This window comes from Anopheles stephensi, chromosome 2 (genome assembly GCF_013141755.1).
Source record: "Anopheles stephensi strain Indian chromosome 2, UCI_ANSTEP_V1.0, whole genome shotgun sequence".
Lineage (NCBI taxonomy): Eukaryota > Metazoa > Arthropoda > Insecta > Diptera > Culicidae > Anopheles > Anopheles stephensi.
The window spans coordinates 7,223,335-7,241,587 of NC_050202.1; the positions used below are offsets into that span (position 1 = coordinate 7,223,335).

The 18,253-nt window shown below is 43.1% G+C and overlaps 2 protein-coding genes across 7 annotated transcripts in view; one reads left to right on the forward strand and one right to left on the reverse strand.

Annotated features, from left to right (window-relative positions):
• Positions 1-13,307, forward strand: part of LOC118507982 (collagen alpha-1(XVII) chain) — a 46,671-nt gene extending 33,364 nt beyond the window's left edge. For all 6 annotated transcript variants that reach the window (XM_036047340.1, XM_036047342.1, XM_036047343.1 and 3 more), the window contains 5 exons: positions 7,651-7,853; positions 7,926-8,331; positions 8,413-8,516; positions 9,424-9,901; positions 9,965-13,307. In XM_036047340.1, coding sequence (XP_035903233.1) covers positions 7,651-7,853; positions 7,926-8,331; positions 8,413-8,516; positions 9,424-9,901; positions 9,965-10,093 — 1,320 coding nt within the window. In that variant the 3' untranslated portion in view covers positions 10,094-13,307. The remainder of the gene's footprint in view (positions 1-7,650; positions 7,854-7,925; positions 8,332-8,412; positions 8,517-9,423; positions 9,902-9,964) is intronic.
• A 4-nt stretch (positions 13,308-13,311) lies between these two features.
• On the reverse strand, positions 13,312-17,185 carry LOC118507984 (lysozyme-like). The gene is made up of 4 exons (XM_036047350.1): positions 16,940-17,185; positions 13,837-14,022; positions 13,697-13,770; positions 13,312-13,629 (listed from the first exon to the last, which is right to left on the reverse strand). The coding sequence occupies exons 1-4, from the start codon at positions 17,025-17,027 to the stop codon at positions 13,471-13,473; spliced, it is 507 nt and encodes a 168-aa protein (XP_035903243.1). The 5' UTR covers positions 17,028-17,185; the 3' UTR covers positions 13,312-13,470.
• Between the last annotated feature and the right edge of the window lie 1,068 nt (positions 17,186-18,253).

Here is an 18,253-nt window from a genome sequence, read left to right on the forward strand (position 1 = left end):
ATGATGACTGGGCGAGCGTTTATAGGTTGTAGTGAGTGAGTAATGATAGGTGATCGACTAGCTGGAACTAATAGCAATTAGCATAATTTAAAGCATTAGTACTTTCCGCACGCTGACTTTGTGATTGGGCGGACGGACAAACTCGTGGCGCTGCTGCTGCTGTCTAGACGATGATGATACATGTTTTATGCGGGGTGTATGCATAACACAGGGACCGGGTCTTTAGAGCTGGTGGAATAAATGGGTGGTCTATAGGCATTTTACCGCATGAAGGAATGGTTGGTGGAAATTTTAAATTGAAAATAAGAGATTGAAGACATAAGAAAGCTTAATGAATTATTATCAGGGCATCAAAAAGAATGATTCTTTTCGAATTTGATGGTTTCGTGAGCAAGGATATTAACATTCTATCTGTCTGGTGAATTGTCTAGATATTTTTTCTAGTGGTAGAAAGCATAAGACACTGATGAGCAATTTACTTCTATTCAAAAGTGTAGAATGCTGAGTCGAAATGAAGTCAAAAACTATTTGCTCTAGGCCCAGTTCACAGGCATTTTCATTAATTGTGTCCAGCCCTGTCTCATATTAGGTAGCAGCTCATAATACATGACTTAAAAGCGATCCCACCAGATGATCTTTTGATGCCTGTTTTATTTTTCAACACTTTTATTATAAATTTTAATAAACAACAAAGGATAGTTTTTAATCGAAATTTTTACAAAACCCTTATAAGCGTCACATCTTTTAGTTAAATTTGTTACATATCGGCCACTTCAGTATAAAAAAAATACCCTTGAGCTGCGAAAGCCAAAAATCATTTTCAGAACTCATTTTTCACGGTTTGAGCGATGAAAACATTTTAGAAATTAAACAAACGAAATATTTGTAGAACAACAATGAGGTGAAAAGGGGATTAGATCAAAGAGTTGGATAACTAGATCGATCACTATGGTGACTGCATACTGTGATCAAAGTCTATGTAGTATACAGGTCGGCGCGGTTAGAGTAAAGTGACAAGTAGCAGTGGGAACGTTTTTGACAGTTAGGATTGAAAACTTGCTACTAGGATCACAGCAACCATTTTGTATTGGGATGGGTCATGTTTAAACATTAAGGCACAAACAATTCTTGCAGGATGCGGTTCAATTAATTGTTCCATAAAAATTCCAATTTTACAAACAACCGCCAAGTTGTTTGTTAAATATACACAAAACTCCTCTTCATTCCCTAAATAAACAATAACCCGTTGTAAAGAGTTTACCTCATCCCTATGAAGCCGTTTCGCTTTCTTCATACTCAGTTCCCCCTTTTTTCTACTGAGTCATCACATTTTAAAGGAATCTCCCAGAAAACTCAGCTTTTCCTTTCTGGGATGCATGGAGTGGTGGATTGCAATTTTCGGACAACAGAAGCTTCTACCGTACCGAACTGCTGACGAAACAAAACGACTCCCCCCCCCCCTAGTATCCGCCCCCCAAAAGCGATGTGCATGTATGTCTTCATTGCCATTATCAGCAGCAGTAGGCAGCAGCAGCACGTGCCACTCGTGTACATCGGTAAACGGCAGCGTAAGACGTAATCGATCGACACGCTTTGCGCACGCAACCGTGTCCGATGCGTTTGGGGCGTGGGTCGCATACAGTACCGGGACCGGAGACGTCAGCAGACGCATGCTAATGAGCTCATTAAGGCCTTTCCGTTCTGAAAGCCCCGACTGAGAACCAAGGAGCACAGAAGTGCAAGGAACTTCCCGGTCGCTCGGACCATGCTGGAGTAGGTCGTTGATTTTGGCGAAGAAGAAAGACAGCCGATTACTATCAATTAACCGATTGCAACCCGGGTTTTTATGTCTTATTTTGTAATTGTGGAGACTCTCTGGCTTGACAGGTTTCCGAGTGATTTATTGTCACTGAAAGTGCAATTTTATTCCTGCCAAGAAGCGTGCCGCTCTATCGAAACAGCTGGCAGGTCTAACAGGACCGGAGTGATATTAATAATTTATTAATCCGTTTTTTGGGGGGTTTGTGAACATACGACCTTCATCATCGAATAAAAAAGGCGTTATATGAATATGCTCGTACGCTTCCTTGCTTCAGTATTTTGAGAGAGAAACTGGTTCCAGTTCCAAGCGAAAGACAGTTGGATATCCTTGACTCAACTTTGTCACCAATCTGCAGAAACGATTTCTCCTCCTAGGCGAGCCTCTTCGGGAAGCTTCCATTCGTCCAAATGCACGCATCCAGTATGCAAATGCATGTTTAAAACGGTTTGTTGTTTATTTTTGTTTTTGTGTGAGTAATAGAAAAAGAACTTCCCAGAAGAAACATTAATGCACATTTATATTCATTTGCAGAACATGATGTTTTGCTGTCGTTTCGAGGTGTTTCTTTCTGTAGAAAAAAAGCTTATTAGCGGCTGGCAAGCTGTGTGGCAAGAGTTAAGCGGACAAACAATACAACCATAACGGCTTTTGCTTCCTCTGTTCGTGCTCGGTGTGCTAACATTTGGAGCGTGTACCTACCTTAAGAACAAGAAATGAATTGATCCTGTTTTGTGCTAAAGCAAAAGAATTAATCCCTTATCTTCTAGCAACACTTTTCCGATCGGGACAGTAGTCGCCTTGAGCAGTAGAATAAGCACCCTATTTGTATGTTGCCTTATCCTTCCCCAAACTTTAACCCACCATGGTCAATGTCTCTCGCGCAGGTGCGCACAATGGTAGCGGCTGTGCATAAGCCTCCCCATCGGGCATTTGTTATGCAGCATGTGTATATGCTCCTCGACGTCGTCGACACACACACGCGTGGTTCGATCGAGCGGCCTGTTGTTTTCTTCTCTGTCTTCCGTTCGATGTGGCTTTGCAGTGTTCACCACCAATTTCAATTACGGCCGCCGGTGTGCTCGAACTTGACCTTAGCCAAGGATTGGATTAGATCGAACGAACGAATCGATCGTGAAGATCGATCGAAGGTTAGCCGTTGTGCCCCAGCATTTGGTGGGCCGCAACAAACAGTGCTATTGACGGAAGTTTTGACACAAGTCGCGTGTGTGTGTGTGCGGAAACGGAAAGTGAGAGTCCGGATGAGAGTGAAACACTCAACGGGACGGTTAGGTATAAGAAGCGCCGGTTTGACAGCTGTGATCGATGGGCTGGAAGATAAACGGAGCAATCTAGGATACTTATGGCACACGTTCGCTTTCTTTTTGTGGATTACTTTTTTATTGTGTTGAAGAACCCATTTTTAAAGTGTTAGTTTCTTTTTAGTAGTCATAGTAAATAAAATCCCTGGAGAAATAAAATAGAGCTATCGTGGCTCTAGCTATTTTCGATTGGAAAGTCATCTAATGTTTAATCAGTCATGAAGCTGTAATTTTTGAGACTTGCTCCAATTATATTAATAATAAGTTTTAAATAAAAATTCCACTTGAATCATAACAAAAATTAATAAACAGAAAATGAACATGAAAAAAAGGTGTTAAGACCAATCGTATGCCTGCCATTTCTGGCTTACCAGACTCATTGATACGGCATGGTTGGATAGTAAGTCCTCACTATGGGGGAACGGCCTGGATGGGATTTGAACCTTGGTACAGCCGTTTAAAGATCGGCGCCGCTGTAGCATCTATTACTGGACCTCAACATTTAGGCACGGTTTGTAATATATTGTGCAAAATTTAAATAAGTAAAATTTTAAATTCTTCAATGCTATGCATAAAGTAAAGTAAAATACCTAACATATCTAAAAAGTCCTACTTTTGTAAGAACAAAGAAAACTCTTAAAGAGATAAACCAAAAACATTTTTTTGATTATAGAAAGCTATTTTCCATTATAAGTTTTTCATAAAAAATTTTAATCAATTTTTCAATTGTTTTTGCTACAAAAAATTACATATTTTATTTATGCAAATAATTATATTTTTATAATAATAATATTTATTTTATATATTCTATATGCTAAAAATTTCTATAGAAAAATATTTATTTTATTGAAATTTAAAGCTTATAAAATTTATTAAATTTAAACAATAAAAAATACAATTATTTGTATGAAATTTTAAATTTTCAACTGATTATTTTGAACAACTCTTTCTAAGTATGTTTTTAAACGTCTTTGAAATTGAGTCGTGCAGGAGTGATAAGAAAGTTTAGTAGTTTTGTATCTAGTTTATTTGATTTAATTTAAATCAAAAGCTTTCCTTCAAATTTTTGCTACATACTGGTGAGTGCATAATTTTCCAAATAAATATTAATAAAACAGATAAAGAGCCATAAGGAGGATTAAATATAATTAGTGATAGGAAAAATGAACCAAAATGCATCAGAAATCGCTCTCGGCCAATAAGGACCAAGAGTTGTAATTCGAGCCTTAAAGTAACATTTAAGCCCTAAAAATGAAGCACAGCGAGCCGGTTGGCTGGATCAGGTGAATCCTGTCGGATATCGGATGAAGTCGAGGTTGTAGAAATAAAGCTCTGGAAAAGGATTGGCGACCTGTCCAGACCAATCCGAAGAAGATACACTTAAGTCGTTTGTTAGTTTGACAGAAGGGGCGACTAAGCCCTACAAAAGCAATGAAACGTCAAATGTCAGATGTTAAACGTCAAATCTAAAACGAATTACCTTTAAGTCAAATAAGTCAGAGCTGAATGTATTTTTAGAGACGACCATCATCAAAATTCCTCAAGGTATCACCTACCACTCCATTTTCTATTTTGACAAACGATCCTCTCATCGATCAACATTAAACCATAATTTTCGTCGCCGGTTAATGACCACGGCAACAACCGAAAAACAGCCATCCCAAATTGTATCGCTCCCCTCACAAGATCAGTTCTGGTAAAGGGCTTTACACTCCCAAAAGAAGGCAGCCCTTTTTCACACTTGTTTGTGTCACGCTACAAACTGCCGTGCGCGGCTCAGCTCACCATCAAATGTGTGCCCTGCATGCACACTCAGAGGCCCCAAGGTCGCCTTGGCCGCAGCCCTTACAGCCCTCCTAAATCGCATTTAAATCGGTGCTCTTCACAGCAGCAGCAAGCAAACCGGTTAAACCCCGACCGGAGCTGTGATCACTTTCAACACACCGGTTCGAGGGAACACATTCACATCGGGAGGGTGAAGAATTAATAATTCACGGTCAATTGGGAGCATCGGTGAAGAAAACTGTAGCCGCCGACAGTAACAGCTTAATTACGGATGAACACAAGTATTAATTTGCTTTGGCAAACACCAGTCCAATTATGGGCGAAGAGGATCGCTACATATTGGCCCCGTCCGCTAAAAGGGCCTTTTAATTAGTTCCTGACGTCTCGTTGCGCGTTGCATTAGAGTTGATCATTAAAATTAACTACAAATCAAACCTCTCGGCAAATGACTTCAGCCGCAAGAGAGAGAGAGAATCAATTAGGACGCTACGAAAAGACAAACTTCGAGCGAAGCTTCCGCATTCTGTCGTTTCGTGTCGCTTGACATTTGTGCTGTCCGTGTCCGACGCACCGAGCGCTCGTCTAATCTCCGTTCGGCCATTTATCCACTTAAAAACCGCTACATACGGATTCCGTTGTACCACGAATGTCATCATACGCCCCTGGTTTGCTCTACCTTGAACCTGGTGCGAACTGTTGCACAAAACACAAGTGTGGCACCGGCGTCGTCATACATTGTTCGAGATGGGGTGGTTTTTTTTTTTCGACCCGAAACTCACGCCCCACCGAAACAGGAACAGAAATTAATTTGCGTACGGCCATTCGTGTGCCGTCAGGTTCAACGCAGGTCAACGTGGGGTCAGCCAACAACAGGCGAAGAGCCGTTGAAGACTGAATGTGAACCGCAGGAACCGCGCGCGCGGCAAATGCACTCATAATTGTTTCCGTCTGGGTTTTGACGTATTGGGCGGGACGCCGGCTAACCTCACGGCGTCGGCGGTCGTAACTTTGTGGTCGGTAAGCGTACGCAAAAGCCACCGCCCGGTTCTGAAGGTGTTATTGCACTGCACTTTGCAAGGCATGAAGAAGCACGATACTTTACGACAGACGACCCATGTGCCCGGGGCCAGATTTTTGTGGAAAGGCCACCGTGCCACAACCGATCGGAAGTAGTTTCCGCCTCGCGTGGCGGAGCCGGTGGCCATAATTAGTCGTTCGGTGAAATAGAAGAATCAATTGGCCGGGTTGTTAGACCTGCTCGAGTGGCTTCTTACGAGAATGCTTATCGTGTGCAAGGGAGTGATTTATTTCGAGCTGCAGCTGGGTTTGGCTGGATGCACCTTGCGAGGTGGATGTTTGGGCAGCTAATCCTTTAGGCGTTTTTATGGGTATGTACTGGTTGGGTTCCTTAATTGTGTAATTGATTTATTAAATTGCGATTGTGAAGTATAGACCCATTGGGTTGGGCATTCACTCAAGCTTGTTAGACCTCTATAGAATAAAGTGGGAAGAATTTGGATAGGCTGAGATTTGATATCGATCCCGTACAGGTTTATACTGATGACAACTCAATTATTCTATTCAAATGAATGAATGATGACCAATGACCCTAGGAACAGCTTTCGAAACAGTTATGGATTTTGAGAAAGACAAAGGACTTGCTCAAAGAAGAGAGAGAGAGAGTTAAAAGAGAATCGAGAGAGAAATGACAAAGAATCGAAAGAAAAGTAAGAGCAAATCGAGGGAGAAACAACTGAGAATATAGATAGAATCGAGAGGGAAATTAGAAGGAATTGAGAGATAATAAACTGAGAATCTAGAGAAAAAAGACAGAAAAATTAGTAAAAGTCGTGAGAGAAATGAGTGTTAAATAAGAGAGATAGGAGAGAGAATTGCGAAAGAACTGGCAAAGTGTCGATAGGAAAACGAGAGAAATTCGAGAGAAAGATAAGAGAGAATCAAGAGAGAAATGGGAGACTATCCGGAGAGAATCGAGAGCAAAATGAGAAAGAATCGAGAAAAAAACATAGGGAAATGAGAGAGAGTCGAGAGAGAATCGAAAGAAAAATAGTAGAGAAATGAAAAAAAATCGCGAGAGAAATGAGAGAGAAAAGACAGAGATTTGAAAAAGAAATGTGAAGAAATCGAGAGAGAAATGACAGAGAAATGAGAGGGTATTGAGAGAAAAACAAGAAAGAATTGAAACAGAAATGAAAGAGAATCTAGAGAGAAATGAGCGAGAAATTACTCTCTCGACTTTCTCTCTCATTTCTCTTTCGATTCTCTGTCGTTTCTCTTTTATTTTCTCTCATTTCTTTCTCTATTCTCTCACATTTCTCTTTGATTTCTTTTCCAATTCTCTCTTATTTCTCTCCCGATTTTCTATCATTTTTCTCTCAATTCGCGCTCATTTCTCTTTTGATTTCCTTTCATTTCGCGTTCGATTCTCGCTCATTTACCTCAAAATTTTCTCTCGATTCGCGCTGGATTGTCTCTCGATTCTCTGTCATTTTTCTCTCGATTCTTTCTCACTTTTCTTTCGATTCTCTTTCGATTTTCTCTCCAATCTCTCTCATTTCTCTCTATATTGAGAAAAAAAAAAACCTATTGAGGAGTCCAAAATAATTCTCAAAATTATTCTTCCTTTTTCCATCTGATTCTCATTTAAGATCTAACCTTTTAAACTTCAACTCATCAAACGACTTTTCCACCTTTCCATTGCAGGAAAAACTGCTCAGCAAGCTGGAGGAAAGCGAACTGGAACCGCCAACATCGCAGGAGGATGAGTGCGTCATCTGCATCAATGCACGCGCCACGATGCAGACGTCACCGTGCGGGCATCGGGTCGTGTGCCGCCGGTGCTTCGTCAAAACGATCCAAAGTGCTGTGGCGCAACGGTTGCTGCCGTTGCGGTGTGTCATCTGCAGGTGAGCAGTCAGAACGTTGCTCGGTGTCCTGCACCACGCTCCACTGCTGACCACCGTCCCATTCTCCCACAGGGCTAGAATCAATCGTCTTACGTCAGGGTCGACCTCTTGGCGCTTGCAAGGTTCGGCCAGCACGTACTCGATGGGCAGCAAGAGCTGGAGTGTGCCGGGGTCGGCCAGCTCGTACAGCGTCGATGCACGGGTCACCCAGTCCGCCAGCCTGTACTCGATGAGTTCGGGTTCGTCGTGCGTGTCCGGTATCTCGAACATGTCCAGCTGCTCCGGCACGTCCGGTACGTCCGGTATGTCTTCCACGTCATCGGCCAGCGGTGTTACGGACGGGTCGCTGCATGGCCACAGCCATCGGCACGGCTCGGGCGGGTGTACGGCAAGCTGCAGCACGAGCGGATGTCTTGGGGCCGTGCCACGCAATCCTGCCTACCAGCATTACCACAAAAAGGGACAATACTACATGAAGGTAGGAAGTGCTCTAGCGGGAGGAAATAGGTTTTTGGAATTCAAAACGAACTTTTTCTTCTTCTCTTCCAATTCAAAACAGAGTCGTATTCCGGAGATGCCAAATCGGTTGCCACCGATCATTGAGTTCAAAAGCCCAACACGCCACAGAACACCTTCACCCGCCAATCCGGGCGCACGATTTAAGTAAGTAGCAGGCAAGCAAGTGAACCGGCGAACAAAGTTTGCTGTGTTTCAGCAACAAATTATGCAACCGTAGCATTATCACGCGATGTGCGCTTGGCGATGGGCCAACACCAGGCCAAGAATTACAAAGTGTCTTCCTCGGCTGTCGGTGCTATCTCGTCCTATGTTTCCTTTACTGCCTCCACCATCCTGTGTGTGAGAGCGATTCGAGAACTTTGGACAAATGGACAAGAACTCCACGTTCGGTGCTGGCTGTCTGTCGTCCATTTGTTTGTGCACCAATTTTTCGGTGGTGGGTTACCGGTAAAAGCTTGTTTGAAGATGAAAATGTGGTTCGCGCTGGCTTGCCGCCAACAAAGTTTGCCATAATTCTGTGTGATCGCCGAAACCCTCGGCCGAGTTGGTGCTTTTTTTTCTGCTGCTGCTGCTGAAAGAAAACACTTTGGCACACTACATTGGGTAAGTTTTGCTGTTTGCACGCTGGAAGACATCTGTGGAAAGCCGTGACTGGGGTGTGAGTGCTGCTTTGCATATCGAGCAGCAAGGAACGGCAAATTTTTAAATCTTATTAGAGCGAAAGGGCGATGATGGGCCATTTTTGGAACTTGAATGCAACTCAATTTTTTTTGTGCTTTCCGCTATATAATTTAAGATAAAAGAATTGACGTTTTAATATGTTTTAAAAATTGAATCAAAGTAGTCCACTGTGCGAAAAGATCGCATTTACGCCTAAATGTATGCAATTAGAGTGCTTTTCGAACAAGCCGTGTTTTAGATCGGTTTCAAAGCGACCGTTTGCTCTAACTTTTATATCTTTGAGCTAACTTGACGAGAATTCTACTTCAAAACACCCATTATTGAAGGAAAGTTTTTTAAAAACTTTTTTTTTCTTTACTACTTCCAACAGATACTACACCCAACCCGGCAAACCATCGAACCCGGTCGAATCCATCCCGCTGATGACGGTGGAAAAGATTCCGGGCAAATCGGGCCCCTCCAAGCTCGGCCTAAACGCCAAAATTGCCCCAGTTGCATCGAAATCACCGATCAACAAAACAAACATGGCCACGGGCAAACCGGTCACGACGTCGCTCATCACGGCCGTAAACAGCTCCACGCCAAAGGCACGCGTTCTGTCCGCTTCGTCTTCCTCATCGGCTGGCCCATCCGGCCTGAGTGGAGGAGGGGGAGGCGGTGGCGGTGGTGGGAGCAGTAGAGCGGGAGGCTGTGGTGGTGACGGTGGAGGTGCGGGGATGGGTTGCAGCAGCAGCCATTCGCTCGTCAGCAAGCAGGACGAAAAGTACGACAATAAGAAGAACGAAACGATCGAGAAGAAAAAGAAGGAGGAAAAGGCCAAACAGAAGGCGGAAAAGGAGGCCCGGAAGGTGAGTTAGAAACACGCAAGGGAGCTGCAAATTAAAGTAAACTGACTTCTTCTTACATTGCAGGAGGAAAAACGCATTGCCAAAGAGGAGGAAAAGCTCGCGAAGATGCTCGCCAAGGAGGAGAAAAAGCGTGGCAAGCGGGAAGCGAAAGAGGCGCTCCTAGCACACGAAGGTGGAAATGGGCTAAAGTAAAGCTAAGCGTAGGTAGTAAGTGAAAAAAAGCAAAAAAAGAAGGAGGAAAAATGAAGGAGAAACATCACAATAAACACATTTAGCTTCCAAAGCAACAGAACAAAAAAAAAAGAGTAGAAAACGAAGAAAAAAAAGGAGGAAGAATAGAAGTAGAAATGAAACGTGGTTTCAGATGACGGTTTTTAATTTATGTTAAGCAGCGGTTAAGAAGAGTAAGGAGATAAAGAGAAGCACAACTTATCTAGAATCGAACGGTTCAAGCGGTTTTGTTCGATCGACTGCCTGTTTTGTCTTCTCTGTTGCTTGCTTTGACTTTAATCTCTTCTCGATTGAGCTCTGTTTTGTGAATCATATTGATTCGGTTAGTGATCATTTCTTTTTCTTTTAGCGTTTTTTTTGTAGTTTTTAATACCCTTTTGAACTTATAAATAAGAGTTTGCGAGTAAATAATTTTAAATTCATTTTATATAAAAGAAGTAAGTAAGCTGTAAATGATAATAATTCTTGCAAAAAAAAAGGAAGCCAGCAACTTACAAAGTGAAAAAACACTCACGAAAAAAAGAGAGGAAAAAAAGAGTAGAGAAAAACAAAGAAAACATATCACATTCATCCCACGTAGCCGAAACCAGCTGAGTAGAGAGGAAACCTGCATACAGCAACACTCAAAAGAGAGGGAAGGAATTTAGTTCCCTCTCTCCCTCTGTGTGTCTGTTTCCCTATCACCATAAGAAAAAAAGGAAGTTATTTGTTAGTGTTAGTGTAGAACAGTGTTTGTAGTGTTTGCTGACGGTTGCAGCAGGAGTGTAAAATCTATGTTCCTAAGCCGATTTTGAGTGTGTGAGCGAAAAAAAAAACACGGCACAAGCAACGATCGTTATCGTCATTTTGTTTTCCAATTCCCTGGTAGATGGTAGAACGATTCCCACCATTCGAACGAAGACAGTTAAGGAAGGTCCGTCTTTCCACCCAAAAATCAATTCAGCCTTGCCGCCACACAGCCGGGGCAACATTCTAAATCGTATCGTATCGCTCCCGTATCCTTGGGCACATAATCAGCAACCGATTTTAAAGGAAGTCGTGTGTCGTGTTTGGGGTTTTAAATAAAAACAAGTGGAACCCTTCGGAAGCAGGATTTCCTTGCCGTCGCCATACGTGAATCCGACATTCGCGCATACACAAAAGCTCACTGTGATAGGTTGAAGTAATACGCGTATGAAGGACAAAAAAAAATATGGACGGATCGAAGAGGAGAAAAAAGACAGCAAAGCAAATAAACAAACTTCCTTTGATAATGAAAACTAATAATTAAAACCGTAAAAGAAGCATTGTAAGTAGTTAAAGCAAGGATGCATGAATGTTATTAACTGGCTGGTTGGTGTCTGTAGCCAAAAGGAAAAAGAAGAAAATCCCAAAAATAAAAAAGCGAAAGTAGTGGATAGTAAGTGGATAGGCGAGGAGGAATTGTTGTTATAGAATTTTAAAAACTACCTAAACGAACAAAAACCCCCTTTCCGTAATCTAAACACAAGTCCCGCATGTTTCGCATGCATTTTAGATTTTGCTACCAAAAATCCATCAGGCGTGTGTAAGCGTAGATGCCAGACATGCTAAGCTGTACGTTCCACGTCCAAGACAGCAATAATGTTTTCCGATCCTCATCCGTTAGAGTGTGTATGTTTGTGTGTCTGTATGCGTAAAGAAGGAAAGAAAGCAGTTTTCCATGCGGTAGAAAGCGTAAACCCTTAGTTAGTTTGAGCATCAACTGCATCAAGAGGTCCATTACCACTAGAACACTAAACTATCCCGTTGCCAAACAGAAGAAGAAGAGGAAAACAAGAGCAAGAAAAGGAGTTGGTTGTTTGTTTTTAATGTCACTTTACATTTGAAACAAATCCAGAGCGTCAATTCAGCGCAAGTATCGAAAGAAGGTAGCTCCAGGCGGTTGTCGACTACACCGAGAAAAATACGACACGACATATCGAGCAAAAATGGGCGTGAAACTATTGTGAAACTTAAATGAATAAAAGACAAACTTGTCTCTGGAGCACTTTCTTGCCTCATTTCACCAAAATACAATGCGCTGCAATCCGTGTTTGGTTCAATTCTTCTTAACACAAACGATCGATCGACTCCTTTAAAAAAACATCAATAAAACACTCCCTGCTAGAGATAGTACAGTTTGTGAGTCAGGAAACACAAAACTGCTCCACAAAAATCGCGAAACTGCTAAAGAATAGTTCTAATAGTAATAGTAGAGGGAGGAGGAAGTAGGAGACGGAAACGGAAAAGCTACCTCCTAAGTAAAAGAAACGAAGCGAGTAAGAGATCCTTAAAGCTACCAAGCAGAAAAGAAGGAAGTATACTGGCGTAAAAATAAGGGTTGAATCAACAGAGTAGAAAAAGGGCTTTTTTGGCAGTATTATTTGTAGGAAAAGAAAAGGGAAAACTTTGCTTCTTCCAGTGCTTCTTCCAAGAAACGGTGAAGGAAAATGATTCAAAACGCTGGTTTGTGTCTTTGGTTTGAATACGCCCAAAAGTATGCAATAGTTTGTTCTAAACTCGTACCGAAGGATAAATGTTGCATACCTTCAGGCGTATCGCAATTCAAACACTTGCAAGCGTTCGACCGTTTCAAAGCCTACTCCTTTTACGCATATTAATCGCGACAAGACTTTCTGTTTTTTTTTTACCACAAAACTAAACAATCCTTAAAAGACGCTTATGAATGTAGAAGACACTCCAAAGTTGAACCTATTTCCTGTTTTGCTACTTTGCGATATGCCATCTCCATTTACTGCGAAAGGGAAACAGTAGACAAAGCTTGTACTCATTGTTAGATGACTGTTGTTGTTTAGCTGATGTAAGGTGTGAAAGGATGTGTGTGTGTGTACGCGCAATGTAACTGAAGTGATGATAGGAAGGAAAACTCATGTAATTGTACCGTCGGCGTGTAGTGTAACGCTTTCGATCAACGAAACCGTGACCCTCGTGGCTGCACCGGTTCGGCACCATATGTTGTTGGATTTTGTTTTTAATCTTAAGGTTAAGTTTTTAAAAGGGCCACCCGAAGGCAACCCAAACACGGCGAACTAACGTGCTAACTAGCAAACCTTCCTGGTATAACTATTACAATAACAACCGAACAGATCAAGGACAGAACCGAGCAGCAATAGCTTTTGGGACAAATAAAGGTATGTTAACGTCATAAAAAAAACGAGTCGCTTCCTAGTCGTTGTTTTTATTTCGAAACCTTTATGGAAAGGATGTATTAATGTGTAAAATCATTGACTTGGATCAATCGAAGAGAGAAAGAAACCACTCGGTACTAAGTCTAACAGTATAAATAAAAGAGAATGATTATGGTTTCAGAGGGATCGCTACTGACGAACGGCTCCATACTCGACGGCCTTTCGCTGGATGCACTCGTCGATCTTTGACTGGTAGACGATCGGTACCTGGTTCTTGCAGTTGTAGCCTCCCAGCTTGTGGATGATCGCGTGATCGAAGCAATCGATCGTACCGTCACCGTTACAGTCCTACAGTGCGGGGAAGGTGTTGGCGTTCTTTACTATTCCTTGATTGCAATAATAACTTCAAACTCACCTGTCCGAACTTCCTCATGTAGCCCTGGACGGTTCTCGCGGCACAGTACGGTTCGTTGGCACAGTTTGCGTAAGCTGGCAAATAAATAATGATTTATTAGATTCACTTTAAGCATGCAATTTCCGAACAATCTCACTCACCATTCTGCGAGTCGGGAGAATCGCCCTGCTGGACGGGCTTCCCAGCGTCGGCCCAGTACGCCCAGGTAATGCGGAACATCCCACACACATCTCCATTGCAACGGAGCGAAGCATCACATCCCGACGATGCCTCACAGATACAGGACAGACACACGTCGGTGACGGGATCTTCTAGCGGTGCGGGAGCTTTGGTAGGGAGAAAAGGGAAAGAAAAGCCTTTAGTAATCAAGACCGGCTAAATATAGAAACAGCCCGGAAGTAAAGCCCACTTCACCAGTGTGTGCATTATATGTGTGCCCCATTCTATTATGTCCTCGAGCAGCGCGACCTTCAACCGGAACGCGATTTATGGCAGTACAATGTATCGGAAAGCGTTATGCACAACAAAAGGTGTCCGGGAGGATTATACATACCATCTCCATTCCCATTCGGTTAAGATGATAGACTTATCTTCTATCACACTCAAGTAGTGATTGAATTGGCAGTAGGTACAGGGCTGATTATAAGTTGAAACGGTAGGAGCATTTAAATCAATCATAGCGCAACAAACGGTCGGTTAGAATCGTCGTGTGAAGCGAATGGCCGCACGGGTTTGAGATGGATGAGTAATCTTCCAGCCCTGTTCTTATGGTTATTATAAGGTGGAACAAACGGCCGGGGAGTTCTTTGAGAGCAAGTGCTGAATGGCGTGTCAAATCGGTCGATCAATCTTCCATTGAAATGTTATCATTATTATAGGCATGATTTTGTACGTAGAGAGGATTTATGTACTCTTTGCTCTTGTTGAACCTGGTAATCATAGTTAGATATTGCCTTGCGAGTTCCTATTGACTGGCTCTCTTATTAGAATGCTGCTTATTATCTCAGGGAGAGTCACATAGATGCATGACACATCATCATACCCAGTCTGAGTTCAAACCTCGACTGGGCTTTTTTCATGTTCCAGGCCTCTTCCAGTACCAACCAAGGTTGACCTATGCTCTTCGAACCCCCAAGATATCCTGGAGGATCTAACGACGTATAGATTTAAGGCTAGGCGGCTGTCGTCCTCTGTCCCGTCTAAAAGACCTCTCATTGAGGGTTTCGAGAAAGGGCTTCACCAAAAGCCACCACAGCAAGGAGCCCAAGATCTTCAGAAAAAGAAAGGATTAGGGATATTGCGAGGGATTGTATGAAGCTGGCTGACATAGCAAACGTCCTCAAATCTCTTTTATCTTGCCTAAACCGTACATCAATACCAGCTGACCACAAAAGAAGACAATTCATAGAAAGAAATTTACAAGCGAAGGATAAATGCTCCCAAGTGACAAAACGGTTAACACTTGTTAATAACAGAGCAACCCCACAAAGCAAACGCCTTCAGGGCCTTTCCTTGACTTGTTGGTGTGACCTCTTCGTAGCCTGCAGCCAAAAGCTGGAAGGAAGGCAATTAATCATGAACGCGCGTGCCATGAACCTACCCCGTCCCGTTATGAAACGGGCTCGGTTGGTCTCCACGAGACTGAGATGATAAGTTTGGCAACAACAGCAGAAAAAATCCCAACAGTCATCTGTGCCGAAATAGGCGAAAAGCTCCCAGCACAGGACCGGAACCGGTTCCATCCACAGCAGCTGGATTTGGGCAGGATAGGTTGTGCGTAGCAAAAAACAATCAACCCCAAACCCCCATCAAGGCCAAGTGACACCGTCAAGATCGAGCGTCGTCTGGTACATGCAAAGGGGGGCGCGCGCGCGCGCGATGGCCGTAAACAAATGAGGCCGATTAAAGAGTCACACACACATGGGATACAGTGATGGCCGATTTAGTAAGTCAACTCGTTATAATTTTTTTTACCGAATTTTAAATTAAATTTTTTAACCAAATAGTTAGAAAAATATATGTTAATAACACCAAAAGAAAGTAGACTCAATTTTAATCCATTCCTTGTTGAAATAGGAGAGGTTGCCACAGCTATATTCAGCCGTTATTTTAACCACAAAGCCCAACAGGAAGCTGAGTGTTTCCTTTCTACGGAAGGAATGTTCAGATTGTTCCTGCAATGCTCAGATAATCCTTTGGAGTATCCCGATGCATCACTAATCCTCACTATTCTTGTACATTGGCACTAAACCCCTTTAGAGGTCTTAGCCTGCCATTTCAGGCTCCCTGTGATTTGTTTAATTAGCCCTTCTTACGGGAAAGCTATCTGTATGGGATTTGATCTCCTGTCTTGCCATGTGAAGACCAGCGCTGCTTTCGGCTCAGCCACCAGATCCCCTTAATGGCTCGATAAAATATATTCGCACTACGATCTACATCTCTCTATCTCTATTTTATGCTATTGATTCTTAAAATTATACAAAACAAAATAAGTGTCTTCCTGTGTATTGAAACACATTTTCCACTGCTTTCCCAGTCGTAAAAATTAACAATATAGATTATACTCAATCTTATTTGCTGTCAAGTCTTGCCTGATAAGCCATCTAAAACCAAAATTTAGGTTTAGAAAATAATTGTTTTTGTATAATTTTCCAAACTTATACACCTTTAAAAAATAGTACCTGAGCCCTACTTTAATTACCACCACTGTACCTTTCGAGTGGAAGCGGAGGATCAAACCCGATTGCAGATTGACGGGCAAAATAATCGCGAAAGAACTGTTGTGTTGTGCGTGGAGAGAAACCGGTTGCTCTGGCCATATTCAGATGTCTTTGTTTTCCTTATCTTGCTGTGGATTGTGTTATTAAAAGTTCTTGCCCCGCATTTGGAGCCCTTGCTGGAGGCAAGTGAGTGAGTCTAGACGAATTTGTTGGCGAAAGAAGAAAAACAGAACAGAATCTAAAGATTAAGGCCTTGCTAGGGGAATCATGGTAGCGCATGATGTCATATCGAAATCGTTATTTCCGGATTGCAACGGCTTGCGAAACAATTATCGAATGTGCCTGTCCGGGTGGTTTGCTGCACAAACACAATGCAAATAAATCATTATCAAGCGTGCATGTGTGACACTAGATCTGGGTAGACTTCTCACAACACCCCGGGTTAGCACTCACAGCACTGGCGTTGAGTCACGTTGCAGTGGTGTGTTTCACTGATTGTAATAAGCGAAAAACTTGAACTTACCGATATGAGAAACATCCGCCCGAACACTGGTAAAGCTTCCGGCTGCCACCAAGCACAGACCGACGATCAGGAACGATTGCGGCACCATCTTTGGAAGAATCACTCCAGCAGCAGATCACACAACCTACGCGACAAACACACCCGAATCGGAGTCACACTCGCACGCAAAACCAAAAGGATAAGGCGTCCGCTTCGTACGCGCTGCTCTTGACGACTGACTCGTTCGCGTACCGGTTGCAGCCGTTTGGTGTGGAGAGTTGAGATTGCCTTCGTGTGCCTTTAAGCAGAAGGGAACGGGCCTTCATAAAAGCTCTCGATCTTGCTCGTTGTGTGTTTTGCATCTCTTCCGATGCCTTGGTGGAGTATCGTGGCGAGGCGACACTAGCCGTACCGAAGTAGCGAGCCCCGTTGCCGGATATCGGTTCGTCTTCTTAGCAGAATAATCATGTCTGAACCCATGTTCCACTGCATCATTAGACCGGGCCGGTGTTCGAACGCCAAAGTAATCGCTGATGATCGTCGATCCGTTTCGATAGCAGCAGCAGCACCACCACCACCACACATGACGTCAACCTTATGCGCTGAGGTAAGCCTGCGACGTTTGTCCACCGAGTCGTTGTCACCATTCCCGTGTGGACTTGTTTGGGATGCTACTCGCGTGATCTTCCCCATTCTCGCTGCATTCTTACGAGCAGCGGAGCAGCTCGATGGGACTCGTCAAGATTTATGTTCGGTTGATTGGAGAAGCGAACACAACGGGAGAAGCTAGATTTGATTGCCTTCTAGCGATTGCCGGTGGAATGCGTGATTTTAGCCGTGTGTGTGTGTCTCGAGAAAGCTCATCCATTATTCGTTATATTTCGGGGGAGTTTCATATTTCGTTGGGAATCAAGTTCAAGCAGGCCGAGAGAATGCTTAGTTTTCCTGGAACAGTTTGTTCGCGTAGAGTGCGTTTTAAGAACTCCACAAGAGATGATTAAACGAACTTCATTAATATACTCCCATGGACGCCCTCCATCAGAGAGCCATTAATTCTTTCTTACAGCTCTCAGGTGGGCGAATTGAATTATGGCCAGTAACTGCACTGCATCCTTTACGACACATGTACGCCCCCCCCCCTTCTGTAGCTCAGTTTCCGTTTCTGCAGGCCGATCATGACCTAGCCCACGGTTCGTGCCATTGACCGAACAACAAAATGGTCTGTGTGCCCGTGCAATTAACGTGTAGGGAAATTCCCAAGAACTCTGGGAACTATTGAAACTGGTTCTGTGGTAACGCGGTGAGCACGTACAGCAAACGGCAGGCGCCTGGTAT